The 22,271-nt window shown below is 41.5% G+C and overlaps 1 protein-coding gene across 6 annotated transcripts in view; it reads left to right on the top strand.

The window, feature by feature from the left end:
• Positions 1-129: 129 nt before the first annotated feature.
• LOC133484078 (tensin-2-like) overlaps positions 130-22,271 on the top strand; it is a 53,245-nt gene continuing 31,103 nt past the window's right edge. For 4 of the 6 annotated variants that reach the window (XM_061786160.1, XM_061786162.1, XM_061786161.1 and 1 more), the window contains exons 1-3: positions 130-8,467; positions 14,933-15,038; positions 15,127-15,164. In XM_061786160.1, the coding sequence (XP_061642144.1) occupies positions 8,351-8,467; positions 14,933-15,038; positions 15,127-15,164 (261 nt within the window). In that variant the 5' untranslated portion in view covers positions 130-8,350. Of the gene's footprint in view, positions 8,468-14,932; positions 15,039-15,126; positions 15,165-18,326; positions 18,382-22,271 lie in introns of those variants that run through there. The other 2 variants (XM_061786164.1, XM_061786166.1) reach the window with 2 other exon arrangements.

A 22,271-nucleotide genomic window follows, 5' to 3' on the forward strand; every position in this document is an offset into this window, starting at 1 on the left:
GCATTCATACTGGTGGACTTAGGAGTCCTTTGAATTTTTAGAATTTGAACATGTACATCAATTGCACATTATTAAAATGTCATAGACTAACATAATGTTCCCATTCTTAAAAACGACGTCAATTTAACACATCGTAATGTTGTAAAACAGATGTTCAAATTTACTACATTCAAATGACTTTTCTTCCTAATGTGAAAAGACCAGATATTGAGAGATGATCTCCTGTTTCCCTCCATTTCCTTCAATAACCTTAAAATGCGCAGTGGATTTTTATTTTATTTTGACAGGAGCTATTAAGTTCACATTATAATCAGAAATACAGGTTAGACGTTAATATGGAAAATTACTATTTTTACCTTGTTTTTTAATGGAATATCTACATTAAAGGCTGACACGGGAGTGGATTTTGACTCCCACTCCCAGAGAGATTGATCACATTTCCCCACAATCCTGAGTGTTTTAAAAAATCCCGCTCTTCCTACTCCTACAGGGATTGATCCCTAGCCAAAACTTTACAGCATCCTGCTTCCCCCCCCCCCCCACACAATTTTTTTTTATTACTTTCTATTAATATCTTGAATGTGGTGTCCACTCCCTGTGACTTTCGCTCTCGTACCGGCCCAGTCCTGTGACTACTAGTGAAATTTACTCCTATCCCACGGGACACGGTGGGAATACCGGAAAAATGTTAGCTTCTGATCTACAGTGGGTACGGAAAGTATTCAGACCCCCTTAAATTTTTCACTCTGTTATATTGCAGCTATTTGCTAAAATCATTTCTTTTTTTCCCCTCAATGTACACACAGCACCCTATATTGACAGAAAAAAATGGAATTGTTGAAATTTTTCCAGATTAAAAAAAGCAAAACTGAAATATCACACAGCCATAAGTATTTAGTAGACGCACCCTTTGAGCTAATACAGCCCTGCGTCTTTTTGGGAATGATGCAACAAGTTTTTCACATCTGGATTTGGGGATCCTTTGCAGATCCTCTCCAGTTCTGTCAGGTTGGATGGTGAACGTTGGTGGACAGCCATTTTCAGATCTCTTCAGAGATTCTCAATTGGGCAGGGCTCTGGCTTGGTCATTCAAGAACAGTCACGGAGTTGTTCTGAAGCCACTCCTTTGTTATTTTAGCTGTGTGCTTGGGGGTCATTGTCTTGTTGGAAGGTGAAGCTCTGGCCCAGTCTGAGGTCCTGAGCACTCTGGAGAAGTTTTTCGTCCAGGATATCCCCGCATTCATCTGTCCTTCAATTGCAACCAGTCATCCTGTCCCTGCAGCTGAAAAGCACTCCCACAGCATGATGCTGCCACCACCATGCTTCACTGTTGGGACTGTATTGGACAGGTGATGAGCAGTCCCTGGTTTTCTCCACACATGCCGCTTAGAATTAAGGCCCAAAAGTTCAATATTGGTCTCATATGACCAGAGAATCTTATTTCTCACCATCTTGGAGTCCTTCAGGTGTTTTTTTTTTTAGCAAACTCCATGCGGGCTTTCATGTGTCTTGCACTGAGGAGAGGCTTCCGTCGGGCCACCCTGCCATAAAGCCCCGACTGGTGGAGGGCTGCAGTGATGGTTGACTTTCTCCCATTTCCCGACTGCATCTCTGGAGCTCAGCCACAGTGATCTTTGGGTTCTTCTTTACCTCTCACACCAAGACTCTTCTCCGCCAATTGCTCAGTTTGGCTGGACGGCCAGCTCTAGGAAGGGTTCCGGTCGTCCCAAACGTCTTCCATTTATGGATTATGAAGGCCACTGTTCTCTTAGGAACCTCAATTGCAGCAGAAATATTTTTGTAACCTTGGCCAGATCTGTGCCTTGCCACAATGCTGTCGCTGAGCTCTTCAGGCAGTTACTTTGACCTCATGCTTCTCATTTGCTCTGACATGCACTGTGAGCTGTAAGGTCTCATATAGACAGGTGTGTGGCTTTCATAATCAAGTCCAATCAGTATAATCAAACACAGCTGGACTCCAATGAAGGTACAGAACCATCTCAAGGATGGACAGCACCCGAGTTAAATATGAGTGTCACAGCACAGGGTCTGAATACTTGTGGCTGTGTGATGTTTCAGTTTTTATTTTTCAATCTGCAAAAATTTCAACAATTCAGTTTTTTATGTCGATATGGGTTGGTGTGGGTACATTGAGGGGGGAAATGAACTTAAATGTTTTTAGCAAATGGCTGTAATAGAACTGAAACGTTTAAGGGGGTCTGAATACTTTCTGTACCCACTGTAGGTGTACAGAGGACCTTTTCCAGCAACCATCACTCCTGTATTGTAATGGTTTGTGGTGTTGGATAATCATGTTAAATGGTTGATTGATGATTGGAAAACTTTGTGTGAAAACGTGCTGACTAGAGAGGCTGTAAAACTGGCCTGCCTTTGAGCTAGTTAAGTTCCGGTTCTCAACATTTATGGGTTCAGTTATACTCTCAAAATGGCTGGAAAAATAGTACTTTTATTAGGAAACCTGATTATCCTTGTTCTGAGGAATGAAGGCTTTTATTCCACGTGAGCAACTACCAACTAAGTGGAAATTTCCTTCAACAGTATGTACCACGGTACTCCCTTCTAATAATAGCACAAACGGGCTCTCACCAGACTAGAAAAAGAATTAGAGGCCCCGCTGCAAAACTAAGCAAGAGCAGAAGTACATTCGACAGCAGTGTTTCCAAACCTTGATTCAGCCAAGGCACATATTACATTTAAAAAAAAAAAAAAAAAAAATGAAATAAAAAAAGCCACAAAAAGTATGTGTATACTAAAATAAAGACTTTACTCCCAAATTCCGTTTGAAATCTGAGGATGTTAACTCGCTGGCAGTTTCATTAAATTGTACCCACAAAACGTCCACAGGGAAGCAGTGACTCTGGAATGCTCACCTTCTAGGCGAAGTGGCAAAGAATCTTAAACAAATTAAAGATAAGTTAAAAAAACTGAACCAGCAAAAGAAACTCAGCAAAAACTTTAGTCAATGTGACCACTTGCATTTAAATTGGGATACAAAGTGGATTTATGTTAATCTGGTTCACACAATTGTAACTTGTTAGATGGAAACACTGTTAAAGTTAACTGAGCCAACAGAGTTGTTTTAACGTTGAAGGTTACGTCCACATGCAATAAACTCCAATCGGAATTAAAATAAACATTTAAACATAAAGTTTACATTTGTTAATTGTATTGACTTCTCTGTAGTCTTGTCAGGTCCAACATGATTACACCCATCAGTCGCAATGTCCCAAAAAGATGTTCTTGTAGAGTGTTGTCCACTGGGGGACATTTCCACAATGTTTCTTCAGCCGGGGTCCCCCACTGCATCCTCGACTCCTGGTGGCAGCTGCTAAGAATCCTGCTGAGCTTCATCCCACACACACACACACACACACACACACACACACACACGAAGGTCAGCACACTGGCCACCACTGATTTACAAGTGTCATAAATATGATACCTTGCATTTTGTTGCTGGTGGTAAACTACAGTTTGAACTATATTAAAATGCATGTGTGTGCATGCACTGATCTTAGAGTACATTTTAAGTAGCAACGAAGTAATAATTGATATTTTCCCAACAATTGGTTTAACGCTCTGTAGTATCTTTTCACATGATGCACTGTTGTACATTGCAATAGTGATTCACTCATGTTGGACACTTTTGAGCCGAGGTATGCATTTCCAAGTCCTCACCTGCACACCTCGACAATGAGAAAAGAGCATGAGAGAGCCAGAAATTCCGTATGCAAAGATGTCAGATTTACTGTTGACTATGTGACATGTCACAATCATATTAGGACTTTTAATTAGCCCAATGCTAAGGTGGGAAAATTAATTTTAGTATGTTTCACTCCCATGCTAACTAACTAACCGACTGTAAATGACTTTTGTTGACACCGTGGTTTTCATGACTGGCTGGTGGCTATGGGGTGCTGTTAGTAAAGCTGCTCAAGCCAAAAAATAGCAACATTTTGTCGCATTTAGCTTCAAAACGTGTTTTCGAGAGTCACTTTTCTGCACATTTAGAACAGTATTTGTGAACGTAATAGTTAAATCCAAATATTAAATGTTACACCTAAATATATATTCTAAATGTTAGCTAGATATCTAAATAGGAATCTTAAATTGAAATGTTTGTGTGTGTGCGTGTATATATATATATTATATATAAGGGATCGAAGGTCACGGGCTTTCAATGTTGGTTTTCTGTTGCTGCTGCTGTGGTTCTTTTTTTCACCTTGGCATTTCAGCACACTGAATATATATATATATCCATTCATTCATTTTCTGAGCCGCTTCTCCTCACTAGGGTTGCGGGCGTGCTGGAGCCTGTCCCAGCTGTCATCGGGCAGGAGGCGGGGTACACCCTGAACTGGTTGCCAGCCAATCGCAGGGCACATACAAACAAACAACCATTCGCACTCACATTCACACCTACGGGCAATTTAGAGTTTTCAATTAACGTGCATATTTTTGGGATGTGGGAGGAAACCGGAGTGCCCGGAGAAAACCCACGCAGGCACGGGGAGAACATGCAAACTCCACACAGGCAGGATTGAACCTGGGTCCTCAGAACTGTGAGACTGACGCTCTAACCAGTCGCCCACCGTGCCGCCATATATATACATAATATATATATATAGAACATTTATATATAAGATTATATATATATATTGAACATTTATATAAGATTATATTTAGATATATATTTAGCATTTACTTTTGAGATTTAGATGCAACATTAAATATTTGGATTTAACTATAAAGCTGACAAATATTGTGCAAAAAAGTGACACATGAAAATTCACACCATTTTTTTTTCATTTTATTTTTTTTAAAATATAAACACAAGCTAAATGTGACAAAATGTTGCTGTTGTTTTCAGTGCGAGCCGCTTTACAAACGACACCCCATAACCGTCCACTGGTTTTGCTGCAATTCAAAATTGGAATCGCTGGGAGACAACATTGCAACATCACAGATGTAAGATTCCAATTCCAAAATATACATGAACTGACACAAAAAAATGTTTGCGGCCTTTATACAGTCTACATGTATATTGCATTTTACAATAAGTATGAACTGTATTTATAATTTTATATGCACTTGTGACTAGAAAGCAATGCATGGAAAGTGTCGCAGAAATGGGGCGATCCAGCATTGCCAACAGCCTCGCATTTTATCCACCCTCTTTTTTATAGGTTGCTTACTCTCTGCTTCCTTAAAGTTGGTCATGGTATTGTGGTTCAATGAAAAAAATAATACTGTGTGGAGCCTCAAAACCTAATACATGGTCGCAGATTTTGCGCTCCAGCGATACATGTGCGCTGCTCAATCAATTATTGTGCGGGTGTGAGTCGCCAACTGTATTTTTTTGCAATGGTCCATATCTATCGTGTTTGCCTGCGTCGCTCGGTTTGCAGGCCTTGGAGAACCCTATTTTAAAATCGATTAACCTTTTTATTGCCCATCAAGCAGGCATGCAGGTTTTTTTTTTAACTCTTCTATTATGGCAATACATTTTTTTTTTACATTTTAGTATGGGGAGGCGGCACGGTGGCCGACTGGTTAGAGCGTCAGCCTCACAGTTCTGAGGTGCGGGGTTCAATCCCCGTCCCCGCCTGTGTGGAGTTTGCATGTTCTCCCCGTGCCCGTGTGGGTTTTCTCCGGGCACTCCGGTTTCCTCCCACATCCCAAAAACATGCATGAATCGGAGACTCTAAATTGCCCGTAGGTGTGAATGTGAGTGCGAATGGTTGTTTGTTTGTATGTGCCCTGCGATTGGCTGGCAACCAGTTCAGGGTGTACCCCGCCTCCTGCCCGGTGACAGCTGGGATAGGCTCCAGCACGCCCGCGACCCTAGTGAGGAGAAGCGGCTCAGAAAATGGATGGATGGATAGTATGGGGAGGAACCAAGTTCTCAATTTGGGTCAAGAGCTGGAAAAGTTTGGAAATCCTTAGAGACCATTATAGGCTCCAGCCCCCACCTGTGTCACCATGTGAGTCAGCAGCTGGTCCACACACACACACTCACCCACATGAGCGTCTTCCCCATCTTTGCACATTAGTCTCACTGGTTCTGGTATCATTTGCCTATTTTTCTTCTTTTTTCCCCCTTTCTCCCCCCTCCCCCCCCCCCCCCCAACCCGAAGATGTCACCTATCATAAGCCTGTGAGTGACTGTTAGGACTTAAATGTTAACAGTTACTGACTGTCTCCTTATTTATTCCGGATCCACAGATTAGTCCCCGCCTATAAAGCCAAAGAGTCTTGCCTGTAGAAAGAGCTTCTTGTTTGAAATGTTCCTCTCCCAATGGCCTTCTAAAAGAAGAGTTTTGTCAGAGGAAATGCAGTGCAGTGTGTGTTCCATAGAAGAGGAGTTGTGTTGATATTTAAGCACACAGAAAATCATTGTTTTCATCTGTGGAGAGGAATCAAGAATGGATACCAGTCTATTTCTGCTCCTTCCTATCAAAGATGCTGCGGTCTTGGAGTACTTTCAGATTGACAAATTCTAATTAACACAACAGAAGACAGTGCACAAGATAGTTTACATCTATTGTTTTAAACTTATAGTATGCCTTAAAAACTACCCTGGTTATAGCTACAAACACTACAGATTGAAAAAATTAATTACTAAACATCTTCAAAAAAAAAGAAAGTGAACTCCGAATCCATGCAAATTGTCATGAAAAGACAGTATGTGGATCATAATTTATTTTGCTGTCTGCTGTTGTGTGAATGCAAAATGGCTGCCTCATCCTAGCACTTCAGCTCACAGATCCCTCTGGTCTATTGTAACGACACAATCAGGCTCTCTCCAGTGGCATTAACCATAAAGACAGCTTGAGTGATAAAAATGGACAGTTTGTCAAAGAGCCAAAAAAAGGAACTCTGAAGACACGTAGATGCATTTGTGTTAGGCATATTAAGAAATATGAGGAAAAATCCTATATGACTAAAAAAAATGTAATTGGCATCTTCAGAAAACTTAATTTCGGACACCTAACGGTAAAGAGGTGTTGGCATTAAAACTTTGGAAAAATATTACTTTAGAATATAATTTTTTTCCCTTAAAAACATATATGACCGTTTGATGGATGACTGCCAATAATTCAAATAGTCATATCAGTAAAACTAATTAATTGGGAAATTCAGTGAGCCATGTCTTCACTGTTATTGATCAAATTATATGAAAATAAGTAAGTTTGTGTCACAAAATAATAGAATAATAGAATAAATGTTGGACTTTTTTCATTTAGAAAAAAAGCCAACGGATTAAAGTCCTATTTTATATACTTATAAATATCTAACTCATATCTTCTTTTTGTTGTGGCCCTAAAAGTCCTTTGTAATATGGCCATTCAGTGAACATGAAATTTTAACTTCATTTTGTTGGAGAGTGTAGTTTCTTGCAGTGCTTATTTAATTTTCAGAAATCATTTAGATATTCCATCCATCCATTTTCTGAGCCGCTTCTCCTCACTAGGGTCGCGGGACATTTAGATATTTTATGTATATATTTATTTACATGATGTAGTTGTATCTTGAAAAAATACAACTATTCTTGCTTGAGTGCGACTTGTAAGAGGCAAACAAGCTACATGAAACACCTTGCAGTACAATGAAGAGCAGGTTTGCACCACTGCAAAAGACTATATATTTTTTTTAGTCTTTCCTCTCCCCCAAGTTTATATATATATATATATATATATATATATATGCAGCTCTACAGTTGTGGCCTCAAATCAAGTGAAACTTTCCTCTCATTGAATGAAAGTAGCCCAAAGAAGGCTCGCTCCTTCAGGGAGTTGAGCACACTAGAATGAGTCTTGATGGGACGGCCTGCCTGAAAGCAGCTCTATCTGCGAGAGAGTGAGAGGGCTTGAAGTGAAGCCAACGGGGGAAGAGGAAGGGCCATAAACAGCTGTCCACTTCTCCCCCATGCAGAGACAGCAAGAGGAGCCTGATGGAGCGAGAGGGTGGCTGACAGGAGGGTCTGTGTGTGAATGTGGCACTGAGCGTCTTCACAGGCAGAGGAAGGTGCTCACAAGTGGAACGGGAGAAGGGAGGTGCTGAGTGTGCGCTCGCATGCTTTGAGAGTGAGGAAAAGCCCGAGTGTGAGAAGACTGGGAAGAGTGTGAGAGGCGAAGGGGAGAAAGAGTGGTGGGTGGCAGGAGGGGTTGTAAGTCACCTGTCACAGGCACGGGAGTCAGCAGGAGGTCGGGTCATGTTGGGGAAGTGGACGCCGACATCGGACGTGAAGCTTTGAGAGGTTCTCATCAGGTGGCACAACTTCAGCATTAAATAGAATTGATGACACGGACCACAAAGGGCTGCAAACATGGGGTGCATTCACAGCCTGGCTACCAGAAGGATTAAGGACCACCAAGCTGACCCCGGAGGCAGCGCTCTAAGGACAGACCCTGAGGTACTCCCTGAGATCCTGCAGCTCGCTGAGGTGAGTGGCGGAACAACTGTGCTGCATGCCATGTTAATAAGTCATTTTATAACTTTAAAAGCACTTGCTTAGTCTCTGACTCAAAGATGCTCTTCAACCTCTTGAAAATGTACCTGGTAGTCTTGCACTACTGCAGCATTTCCCAAAACTTTAGAAATGTTGTTCCTCCCCTTTTTCAAAAACGAGGCTTCAATGTGTTTAATGCCACTCCCAGTTAGTTTACTGTCTATCTAAACATAAAACAAAGATAATCACACCTTTTGTGTTTAAAACGACATATCTTTGTCTTAATAAGGTCGGTTTAGCTCAATGCTAACAATGCAAAATGCCATAGCTGGGCTAACGAATAGCATTGGAGTCACACTGTTATAATGCTTTAAGCAACAGAGATTTGAATGCCAACAGAGGAGCAACACATGCAGTTGAAATATGGCAAATATTACTTCAGCTTACTGAGTTATGTAACACTTCTCTATGTCTGTATTATACTTCCCTCGGTGGGCAAGGTGCACACACCAGAAGGAGCAGCACAATGTCCATTAAATCGAAGCAAAAAAATGTATCAATTTTTTACATTCCATTTATGTTTCTATAAAGTAAAATGTACAAGTACTCTTAGTACTCATCGAGGATTTGTTCCATTAATACACAATTGTCATCATGTTTACAACACAGGTGGACGACGCTAAGCTGAGAAAAAAATGTTTCCTCACAGCATGTGGCTGTGGAATGCTCACATATTTTGATGACTCGCCATAAAACACAAAGCTAATGCGTTGGTCCATGCGTTGAAAGCCGGACCAAATTTCTTGGTTGCGTTACAGGAAATGTAATCAATCGACCTGCAATGTATTTGAGTTCCCTCACTCTCAGTTTGGGAAAACCTCAACTAGAGAACAAATGTAGTAAGACACACTTCGCAATTCATTTATCAGGCGTTGGCCGACAGACACTTTCAACATCTTCCCTTCGCATGACGGTGCATAAAGGTATGTTGGATGAGTTCGGTGTGGAAGAATCCCATCAAACACCTTTGAGATGATCTACAACAGAGTGTGAACCAACATCCCAAATATAGAAGGAAAATAATTATAATCAAAAAATCAACATACACAAGGTGTAATAGCTGCGGAGGAGCTGACCAATTGACACACTGTAAATAGAACGGCCGGATGTCCAAAAATGTTGTCCATATCGTGAACGTCAGTAGTGATGAATGAAGACCGGTCCAGTGATGGCTGTTAATCGTGTCAAGGGGGAAAAGGAAGTGGTCGTGTAGGTTACTATCTATGGTTCAACCCGTCGTCTGTCTGTCTGGTGGCTTTACTTTGGAATGACACACACAAACTGCTGTAAATGAAAGCCTCTGGTGAAGTTTTATGAAGCCTGTAATAAAAAAGTGTCTGTTGGTTTTGCAGGGGAGGTCACCCACCCAAATGTGTGTTTTTGCACAACATAGCACCGTACCACTGTAGCACGCTGGAACATCACAATGACTTTTTTTGTTTTTTGTTTTGTTTTTTGAGTCGTACAACACAAATAAAGCACCATACTATATTTTATGCACGTTTGGAAGCGTGTTCCTGATCTATGATGGATGTCTCAGAAAAACGTTACCAAGATCACATGCGGCATCAGCCTGCTCTTATGCTTGCGTGTGTGTGAATTTCTTTGCACGTGTGTGTTTGAGTCTGCCAAATTATGATAACATGGTCTCTGCAGAATGGGTGGACGCTCCAGTCTTTAATTTCATACAATTGTCCAGTCCGGATTTTTTCCCCCTCTGTTTCAGTCTGACACATGCGCACACAGGAACAAACATATTCCTGCACCTATTTTCAGAATTTTTGTGGCTCTTTAGAGGTGACTGCCCTTACTCGCAGTGTTATAAATATCCTGCCTGAACTGGAGCATACTCCTGGCTTGCCACCTGCTCCCGTCACTTCTGGACTATGTGTCTATGTGTTGGTGTGTGCGTGTGTGTGTGACTCCTGTATGTCAACAAGAGTAAGGTGTCATGTAAAGAAACCCATACAGGCCAATGCATTTAGCATCAAGTGGGTGTGTCACTGTACTCAAGTATTCATTTACTGTGTGTTGTGTTGCGTGTGTGTGTGTCTGTGTATTTAGAGCTGAGTACTAGTGTGAAGGCCCTCTTGAAGAGACTGTAATTATTCTTAGATAAATAGACTGAGTGCATTCTCATGCACAGTGTCTCTGTTAAAAAGGCTTACTTTTAGTTTCCAAACATTTAGCCCATTATTATCCTTAAAAAAATGATGCTTAATTCTTAAATTCAACATTTAAAATTCTGATATGTTATACAATGAACCACATTTTGTAAAGAATTTGACACATAGACTGCATTTACTGTAAAATGGTTTGTTCCTTATATATTATTCTGTATGGAGAATATTATCACAGAATTTCATCATGCACTGTATATTGCAATGTTAGATCGAGCTGATATCGTCCTCTCGTTGGGGTCACATTTAGTGAATTCAGTCCCCTGAAGCAGGTTTTGTGGCCATATTTATCATGAGTAAAACCGTTTAAGAAGTATCTGAAATCCATTTTCAAAAAACACAAGAAGTCTGCAATTTTGGGGGGAAATGTTCAATATTCTTGCGTCTTTTGTCTTCACGGTCAGGTGTGAGCTCGAACCTATCCCGGCCGACTTAAGGCGACAGGCGGGGTACACACTAAACTTTTCGTCAGTCAATCAAAAGGCACTTTGCCACACACATGCCGAATAATACATGTTTAACATGCACAATACTGCACTTGGATAAATATACTGGTGAGCGACAGAGGAAATCTCCTGTTAATGCTGAGCGCTATTAACACAGCCGAAAGAAAGTTCCTACATCACAGCGTATTAGAGCAATTCCCAGATACCACTGCTTTTCTGTCCACAATCTCACAAATTAGAACCTTCTTGCAGGAAAAGTCTTAGATTTTGGAAATCATTAAATGTGTGGTTAGCCAAGCTGCTATTCAAACAAGCATTTATACCATTTACACAACAATAAATATCATCACGTGGAATGTAACAGTGACGCATAAGAGAAGTAAAGTGGAAGAGTCTCTGCAGTGGTCTCACATGCTTGGAGAATGACACAGACTTTGGCTGTAAAACTCCATAGGGTGGGGTCCTTTACCACGTCAATTTAATACTGCTGCTGACCGTCACGAGATCCCTTGGATACACAATGTCCCTCCAGTTTCTTTTCACTGTTACACAAACAACATGAATGGTTGAAAAAGACTTCACCAAATGGGAATTAGATCTAGAACTTTACCGTCAAACCTTTCTCATCTTAAGAGGCATGACTTGTATAATGAGCTCTATTTTTGGTGCAGGGCTTTAAAACAACACTGTTTACAGCATTCTTAGTTATCCTTCTGAAAGTTAATCTTCCATAAAAGTAAAGTGGACACAATTTATTTCGCACTTAGTGGCACTTTAAATGTCAGCATAGTCAAGTAGAGGTGAGCACGTCTGTCTCACAGTCGAGAGGTTCTGTGTTCAAGTCTTGGCTGAGGCCCTTTTGTGAGGAGTTTGCAAGTTGTTCCCGTGCTTGCGTGGGTTTTCTTTGGGTACTCCGGCTTCCTCCTACATTCTAAAAACATGCGTGTTCGGTTTACATGAGGGAGGTTAGTTGGCTTCATTCAAGAACCGAAAACGTCCGTAGGTGTGAATTTGAGTGTGAATGGTTTTTTTTTGTCACTATGTGCTCTGCGATTGGTTGGCAACCAGTCCATGGCGTATCCTGCCTCTCACCCAAAGTCAGTTGGGATAGACTCCAGCTCACTGGGCAAAAGGTTTAGAAAATGGATGAATGGAACATTAAACTCCCAATGCATGACTTACAGTATATGCAAACAAACAGTGTGGTAAAGTCGAGTCAATTACATTAACCTCGACTTCAGTTAGCTGGAATCATGACTTCTAAGAGCAGTGCAGTGTCCATCATTAGGAGTGTTGCCAGTTGAGTTGATAAATTGACCAGTAGATGGTGCCCTTGACTTACTGGCAGTTGGCAGCCAAGCCTATGCAACTCAATAACAGATATTTATTGTGGTTATAAGGTGTGGAGCTTGTACATGTTTGTCAATTAAATGCGTTTTTCATATTCAACAATACTACAGCATTACAAAACAAAACAAACAAACAAAAAAACGTTAAAAATGAAATGCATTTCTGAAGCTGGGGGGGGTAGCAGTTTAATTTACTGCACATCTCGCTTGTTCTGATTACGCTCGCAGGTGAGCTGGAGCCTATCCCAGCTGACCTTGAGGAAGAGGCGGGGTCCACCCTGGACTGGTTGGCAGTCAATCGCAGGGCACACACACTCACCCATTCAGTGTATACAATGCATAATCAGGTCGGTACTGTAACTCTATGAGCTGTCACAATGCGGTTTCTTTTCCCTATTAATAAAAAGTGAAAAACATTATTTGAAAGTACAGTATATTTCCTCACCTGTATGTGGAGAGAAATCGTACAAATTTTAAGAAACAAAACTTACTGATATTGTGTCATAATAATGTGTGATTCAGGGTGCTTTGAAAATATCCTTATCATACCCACCTTGTGTGGAATAGTGCCCTAAGCAAATGTTGTTGTTGTTTTTTAGGATGATTCTTTAGGAGAATCATCTATTCTAATTCAAAAGTGGCTCGATATTTTGTCGTTGACTTCAGGCAGGCGCTTGTCCGATGTTTACGTAATAAGAACTGTCTGTTCACATTTAACATGCAAACCTGAGCCCTTTTCATTGAACAACCAAGAACAGGTTTTCATAAAAATGTTGTGGACTATTACTGATTTGTTTACCATCTGCAAATAATGAAATACTTTAATCATTGCCACCCAATAAATACACCACTTTCATCCAGTAGAACAACCATAATTGGATTAAAAACACATGCACATTATTGTGTGTGTGTGGGGGGGGGGGGGGGGGGGGGGGGGGGGAGCAGCATGGCACCATATGCGGTTCACATTATGTAAAAAAGTTCAAGGTAGAAGTTGGTATTTCAGAATTATACATATCTATTCATAAAGGATTTATAGTCCATTCACAACACATTAGAGAAAGTGCTCTTTTATAATGCATTGCAATGAATGAGCTCACAATTCAAACGGGTGTGAGTGAAACTGTGCAGTGTTGGGCTAGACAAAAGGTGCTTGTGTATTGGAGTTTGGAGTTAAATACTCCTCCTGTAAGGAAAATCCAAGCAATGGAAAAGGCAAAAAAAAAAAAAATTAAGCCGTACAGAAAATGTTTTTTTCAGGGCTAAGGAAATGCACTGAGTTCTTTTAAAGGAAAATAAACATGTACAGGTAGTGTGTATTGCAGCCACTCCTGAAAAACTCACACATCAATGCACAATCTCCTGCCTAACATGGCCAAAAAAAAAACACCACTGAATGGTTTAGTATGATTCATGCTGGAAGGCATTTGAGGCCTTGGCGGATGTAGTCATCATGATCAACCATCTCCAATTCATTTCACTTGGTAGTTTTAAAAATCCATTAATTATGTCTCATAGACACAGCTATCTACCGTTTTGAGAAAATGCTTCAATACAACTGTCAGTAGTGTCAATTTTTGGTGTTCTGAGTTTTAACAGCGAGGAACCAAAATACTCATTTTCACCTTGAGCTACAAAAAAAAGTTAGGGGATCCCTGCTGGGACCCGCTTCTCAAAATATCCCCCCCTTTTTTTATTTTATTTCCCCCACGTGACACGTCCCCTCCTCTGTGGGTGGGCGAACAATCCAACGCTTGGTGACTTCTGCGTCACGATAATAGTAAGACCCCTCCAAATCGAATGAAATGAACGCAAGGTCAATATGAATGCTTGGCGAAAACGCTATTAGCCAATGGCCAATCACAGCAAAGTTGTTTTCCATATTTACATTGAGAAGATGAATGATCCAATCAGAACAACGTTTAGATTACATGTCACGTATTAATGAAAAATCCAGCTGTCTCAACTGCAAGTGTAAAAGACTATCGCTTTGAAAAAGAACTTTCTGGGCATTTTCAACCCAAATTATCTTGCAAATCCGATAAAAGGACTTCAAATATTATGAAAAGTAATTAAATTTGATGGAAGGAGACATTTAAAGCAAACTGCAATTTATAACTGTAGGGGAAACCCTGTATTTAAAAAAAAAAAAAGAAAAAGTTCCTTAATGTGAATTTGCAGTAAGTCACTGTCCAGGCTTTGTCGGACTCACCTGAATGCTTTTCTTCTTCTAGTCCACAAAAGTTAACTCTGTGTGTTTATACAGCTGCCATGTGGTACGATCTAGTGTTGTTGGAAGGAACATTGAGTTAGCTTATAATCAAGATGAGCAGAGAGTTACATGTACAGAATATGTTGCTGTTGGCTGTGGCATGTATCGTGGTGGATGAAAGCAGGTGACGAGACCTCCCGGTTTGTTTGCAGCGATGCAAAGCGGTGGGCCATGCCTTCACTGAGAAGCGCTTCAAGAGGGGACGCATGTGTGACGTGTGCAAGCAGACCATAGAAAGCTCTGCTGCCTTCTGCAAGGGTGAGCTGAACCCTCAGCATGCATATGACAGCTAGACGAGCTCTCCTGGCCTTGAATGCGTCTCTCAGCTCGACTTTGTTGTTTGCAGAGTGCAAGGTGGCAGTTCACAAGGTGTGTAAAGCCAAGGTAAGCCATGTATTGTCTTTCTCTTTAATTTGACCTGAAGTTGCACAGCAAAGAGCGATCTTGGCTGGCTGTAGCATGGACGTGGACGAGGCATGCGCAGTGATCTAGATGTCTGCTTTAGAAAAGGCCATCCCCTCTCTTGAACAACAAACGGCGAGGGCGCTCTGACTAATTCATTGTGGTAAACTACAGCGGTTATGTCTACGTAACTTCACAGCAGTTTGTATTAGATTTTGTTTTTTAATGTAGATATACCAGGGGCACGGTGGGCGACTGGTTAGAGCGTTTGCCTCACAGTTCTGAGGAGCGGGGTTCAATCCCCGGCTCCGCCTGTGTGGAGTTTGCATGTTCTTCCCATGCTTGTGTGGGTTTTCTCCTCCCACATCCCAAAAGCATGCATGCAAGTTTAATTGACAACTCTAAATCGCCCGTAGGTGTGAATGTGAGTGCGAATGCTTATTTGTTTGTATGTGCCCTGCGATTGGCTGGCAACCAGTTCAGGGTGTACCCCGCCTCCTGTCCGATGATGGCTGGGATAGGCTCCAGCACGCCCGCGATCCTAGTGAGAAGAAGCAGCTCAGAAAATGGATGGATGGATGGATAGATAGATATACCATGAAGGCATTTAATAATGATAAAATATAGCAAATTAGGAATATAACCTGCAACTTTTTCTGCATCTTCAACCGTTGCATCTTATTTGCTTTTTATATTTTCCTGATCCCAGGAGCGTCACATTCTTGTCTATTCTTAGATTCTCTATAACCCACCAAAATAGTGATTACCGTTCATGAATTTTTCAATGAGCTCTGTGTTGAAGTCCTAACTGTTCACATTTTCAAATCAAATCCACACATATCGCATTCGGATTAACATTGAGATTTGCTTTGCTCAAAGCACACACGCTCATCATGCTGAAAATGTGACTTTTTAAATTATATTTATGATACCCATATTTTGTTGTTGTTGCCCTAGCAGTGTTTTTGCTTGTTACTTTGTACTGTTTCCACTTGTTTCCTACTGTAAATTACATTGGCAGTTTTTGTTTTTTCTCATATTTAATCTGACCTCCCTGAAGGCGTAGAAAATAGCTAACCGTTCTCCAATTCAGAGACAAAATGTTTTTGCTTCAAGCTGATTACAGTATTTGCCATTCATGTCCATTCAAAATACTTTCAACACAGCGTTACTGCCATTATCATAAGCTTAAGTCCGCTATTGTAATTAGCATCGCTGATGCGGTCATTTTATAAATAAACAATTATAATATCATAATAATAATCAAATAAACATGATTATTTTAGCATAAACACAGCAATAACATGCAATGCAAATCGTCACCTATGTCCAAATTTGGTCAATTTCATGTTTTTTTGTTTTTCGATACTATTCGTCAGTCCCCATGTGGGTCTGTCATTTTAACAAATTATTCACCAATCTTAAATTGAAAATAGCCTGCTCTCTTTGACAATGTAACGTTAATGGCTCGACCAATGTGCCATTTTTTGGTTTTCATGAAAACAGATGGTGTAGAGATGGGATGAGACTGCCTGACACCAGCGAAATATAATATCCAACAATACTCACAGGCATATATTATCTGTGCTCTGCACAAACAGTTTGAACTTCTGGAGTTTAGCTTCTGTTTAGTTTTCTGACTGTCTACTTATTGACATCTTCACTGAACTCTATCTGTGTCATACAACAGCCACTGTCAGAGGAGGCAGCGAAGTATGTTCAATACGCGTGGCTTTTAAACCGGATAGTTTATTTAATTTTTTACTTTGAGGGTGCGGCTTATGTACTGGTGTGCTCAACAGAGAGAATTTTATGGTACACAAAATAAAAAATACTCATTATTGAGCAGGCAATAAAAAAAATACACTGAATGGACAAATGTGGGGACAGGAAGGGCTGCCTCCTTATTTACTAATCAATTCGGTATTGAGCTAGACTCTCTCTTTATTTATCCAAACATTTTCGACAGCAAGGTCCCTAAAGGTATGATTGGATGAGTTTCGTGTGCAGGAACTTAAAACACCTAGACCACAGAAGCTGGGATGCTGTTATGGCTGAAGGGAGTGGAGGTCCCAAGCTGTGCCACAGAACCAGCACATTACCAACATTACACACTTGCTGAACTCTGGTCACCTCAAATCCCTGCAGGATTTCCAATCACACACAAAATGACCTAATAGTGTGCCACTGGACACTACCAGCTGTTGTGCCTGAGCAGCCTGCCCCTAAAAGAGGATTATTGTTTTTGTCATACTCTGTTACCACGGTGATGGGCAAATACAAGTGCAGCGGGTGGCTGCTGGACGTTCAGTAGGCCAGATTGGTCAGTATCGAATAGGATTATGATCAATGTGGATGTAAGAAGAGTGTAAATATAGAAAATAACAAGAGTGCCATAGATGCTTGACACTGAGTGATTGGCGTAAGAGACACAAATAGGTGAGAGGCAGCTGGTGTGTGTGTGCGTTATGACTTTCTGGGAACTTGAATCTGGTAGCACACGTCAAGTGGATAATCTCAGTCCAAGTGTCTGTTGTGCGTGTGTGTATTGGTTTTTGGAGGGGAATTCGAGTTTTTGTATATAGGATGTCCATGTTTTGTTTTGGCCGGCACGGTTAGAGCGTCTGCCTCACAGTTCTGAGGACCGGGAATCCCCGGTAAGCGGTAAAGTAAATGGATGCATGGATGTTTTGTTTTGTTTTTCAATTCAAGCTCTCCTTGTGCATTTTGTCTCCTTCATAATACATCTTCTGTGCCCTGTAGACATTTTAATCCTGATCTTTCACTGGATAGGTCATTGGTCATAAATCACGACGCCCACTATGTGTGTATGGTGCATTGATGTGCGTGAGTGCACGTGCAGGACTAAGTCCTTGCACAGGGTAGCCATGCTTTACCATGTGTGTGTGTGTGGCCTGCGCCATGAACAGGGCGGGAAGGGAAAAGGAATTCTATGTGGCGACTGCTGCTGGCACTGTGGACGATTCTGCATGTGTGTGTTGTCATATGAGACAGAGCGAGAGAGAGTGAGCAATGACTTTATGTGTGTGACAGAGAGAGCGAGAGAGGATGGAGGGAGGGAGGGAGGGAGGGAGGGAGGGAGGGAGGGAGGGAGGGAGGGAGGGAGGGAGACTGTGTATGCCAGTGTAAAGACTGGACTGCTCAGAGAGGGAGGCTAAGACTGAAGCTGCTTGTTGAGGTAAAAAAAAAAAAAACAAACAAAAAAAAAAACACACACTGCACTAGTTATCGTACACGTCGTTTAGCTTATATCTTCTATTATGTAATAATGTGATTATTTTGTTACATTAAATCTACTGTATTGTGTCTTTTGTCTCGAGTGGCGAACTTTAAAGCCTCTTCCCAGTGCGTGCTCTGTTAATGCAGCATGTAATTCCATGATTGCATAGTACTCCAACAATAGCTAAAGTGCTTTTTCTTTGCTCCAAAAGAGGATTTCTTTTTCTGCAAATATATTTTAAAAATAGATGAGTGCTGTGACCTACAAAAAAAACTACGCATGTTTGAATTTTTAATATTAGAGGATGTGATTTTTATGATGGTATAGCAGCTCACTCATGTGGGTTCCATTCCCACTCAGCGCCAGTGTGAAGGTGAGTGGGATGGTTGTTTTAACTATACATGCCCTGCGATTGACTGGCTACCAGTCCAAGATGTAGTTTGTCTTGTGCCCGAAGTCAACTAGGACAGGATCCAGCTCACCGTGACACTGAACAGGATAAGTGGAAAAGCAGCTGTATATGGATAGATGGATAGGATTTAAATTATTGCATCCATTGGATAGTAAAACCATGCATGTGAATGTTACCTATTTGCATGCATCATATCTGGATGTCTCAAGGGGAACTAGAAGAGACAAAACTCCGCCCCTCTGCCATTATTCAGCTGTTCAAACAAAAACAATGAGATGGATGCTAATGTTGCATAGTGACGTACAGATGGTTACAATATCTGCTCCTCGACAGCAGCTGTTCTACTAATGAACATATTTGTACATATGTACTTGACATAGTGGTGACGGTGACATAAGGATGTCCAAATGTTGTAAAGAAAGGTGCTGTATTATTGTCTCTATAATTGTATGAAATAGTTTGGACATGTGTATTGCTTTTATAGTTGAATTGCCCTTAGTATCCCACAACAGGTGACAAGGTGAGAAGTGTACTGAGAGGAAGTACTCACCAGGTCAGCAATGGATTTTGCTGATGAACATCTGTTACCAGATTAACGTGTTGCCATATCACCTCCCGCAGCTACTATTTATAGTTGTGACCGGCAAACTACTATAATACTTAGTTTAATTTAACACGTTTCGTTCACTTTATCTAAAGTGACACAGGACACACACATGGCTGCATGCACCCTCTGTTTGCATCTGGTTAATTTCCTCATATCAATCACGAAGCAATAACCGTGCTGTTTGGTTTGTTTAATATTGAAGTCGCATAATCATTCTGGCAGGATTAATAATTCCAGATGGACTTCACAGGTTGCCATGCTTTTTATGGGTGCATACAGTACCGACAACCACAACATTTAGAAAACTCACACAATATAATGATATCCTTTACAAGAGCTGTATCACATTAACTGTCTTACAAAGATATTAATGGTCAGTTTTGATCGACACTGTCAGACAGGTATTAATTTAACAATGTGTTGATTATTGTGGCTGTACTTAGCAATGTTGTATTATTCTCTCTATTATTGACTCCCATGTAACTACTAATCCTAATTCCAATGAAGTTGGGATGTTGTGTAAAATAGCAATAAAAACAGAATACAATGATTTGCAAATCCTTCTCAACCGATATCCACTTAAATACACTACAAAGACAAGATATTTAAGGTACAAACTGAAACTTTTTTTTCTGCAAATACTAAATATATACACATATACTAAATATTATAACACATGCCGAATGTGGCTTGGCATTGTCTTTCTTAAATAAGCAGGCACGTCGCTGAAAAATACATTGCTTGGATGGCACCATATTTTGCTCAAAAACATGTACAGTATGTACCTTTCAGCATTAACGGTGCCTTCACAGATGTGCAAGTTACCCATGCCATGGGCACTAACACAGCCCCATACCATCACAGATGCTGGCTTTCAGACTTTGTGCTGCTAACAATCTGGATGGTCCTTTTCCTCTTTGGCCTGAAGGACATGATGCTCATTATTTCCAAAAACAATTGGAAATGTGGACTCGTCAGACCACAGCACACTTTTCCACTTTGCGTCAGTCCATCTCAGATGAGTTTAGGCTGAGAGAAGCTAGCTGCGTTTCTGGGTGTTGTTGATACGGTTAGTTCGTTTTAACTTTCATACGTAGATCTAGCGACGAGCCGTCTTCACTGACAATGACTGTCAGCCGCTTCTCCTCACTAGGGTCGCAGGCATGCTGGAACCTATCCCAGCTGTCATCAGGCAGGAGGCGGGGTACACCCTGAACTGGTTGCCAGCCAATCGCAGGGCACATACAAACAAACAACCATTCGCACTCACATTCACACCTATGGGCAATTTAGAGTCTTCAATCAACCTACCATGCATGTTTTTGGGATGTGGGAGGAAACCGGGGTGCCCGGAGAAAACCCACGCAGGCACGGGGAGAACATGCAAACTCCACACAGGCCCCGCCTGTGTGGAGTCTGAACTGTGAGGCAGACGCTCTAACCAGTTGGTCGCCGTCCCACTTCCATTGAGATCTCTTCCAGCTAAAATGTTTTCGCCACTTCCCGCCCAAAAAAAACCTGAAAAAGAAAATGTACTCTGTATGTGTCATAATTAAGGGAGCAGTGTCGTGGTTCATGTTACTTTTGTGCAGCTGTGGGGTCAATTCCAAATCATGCGTGGGTTTTCTGCGGGCACTTCGGTTTCCTCCCACATCCCAAAAACATGCATGGTAGGTTGATTGAAGACTCTAAATTGCCCGTAGGTGTGAATGTGAGTGCGAATGGTTGTTTGTTTGTATGTGCCCTGCGATTGGCTGGCAACCAGTTCAGGGTGTACCCCGCCTCCTGCCTGATGACAGCTGGGATAGGCTCCAGCACGCCCGCGACCCTAGTGAGGAGAAGCGGCTCAGAAAATGGATGGATGAATGGATATCTGAAATGAACCTAAGTGTTCCAGAGGGACCTGTGATCTATATTAAGGAGCCTGATCAAAATAGCTGTGTGACATCTTTGCGCTCTGGTCAGAAGGCATTTTCAGCTGTTGACATGTCTATCCCAACTACATCACTCACTCACTGTCTGCCTGCCTGGCTCTCTCTTTGCCTGATGTCTCCCCAATGTCTTTTTTCCCTTGCATTGTTCGTGTTTTGTACAAGCTGGTCACAGTGTGGACTGGCTTCTGCTCCATGTGATGCTCTATATGGGGGCCTCTGTTGTCTCATGTTGTTTATTAAGCGAAAGCCCAGATGATTGTGGTCATCCTGTCCTGAGGCGAGGTACAGTATAGAGTACGATACTGAGGAAAGGAGTGACTATGTGGTGCAAAGGCAGCGTTTAAAAAAAGAATTGGACATGTACAAAACTTTCAGCCTCTCCTAAATGCCCTCAATGATGAGAGTGCCTTTCTTACTGTTTACCTTTCGTGGACTTATTGAGAGATGGTGTACTATGGAATAAGCTCTGGTTATTTTTGTCACTCCACTTCCAACTGAGAAGGCTTAGTCACTTCTCCCTTTGTCTGATGTCAACTTTCACCCGCCCTGCATGGCAAGCCAATGCCTGTGTCTCAAACACACTTTTGTATCAGCAGCTCTCAGAGATATCTGTACTGGTTTCCCCTGGATTTACTGTGGTCATTCAAAGCTCGAGAATGTAAAGGTTTTAAATGAATTATTGTTGTTGTTTTCACTTTCTGAGCCGCTTCTCCTCACTAGGGTCGCGGGCGTGCTGGAGCCTATCCCAGCTATCATCGGGCAAGAGGCGGGGTACACCCTGAACTGGTTGCCAGCCAATCGCAGGAGCCAAAATTCAAACCTTAAACCTTAACCCCAGAACTGTGAAGCAAACATGCTAACCGCTATTCCTCTGCGCTGCCCAAAATATAATCAT

Source organism: Phyllopteryx taeniolatus, chromosome 9 (genome assembly GCF_024500385.1).
Source record: "Phyllopteryx taeniolatus isolate TA_2022b chromosome 9, UOR_Ptae_1.2, whole genome shotgun sequence".
NCBI lineage: Eukaryota > Metazoa > Chordata > Actinopteri > Syngnathiformes > Syngnathidae > Phyllopteryx > Phyllopteryx taeniolatus.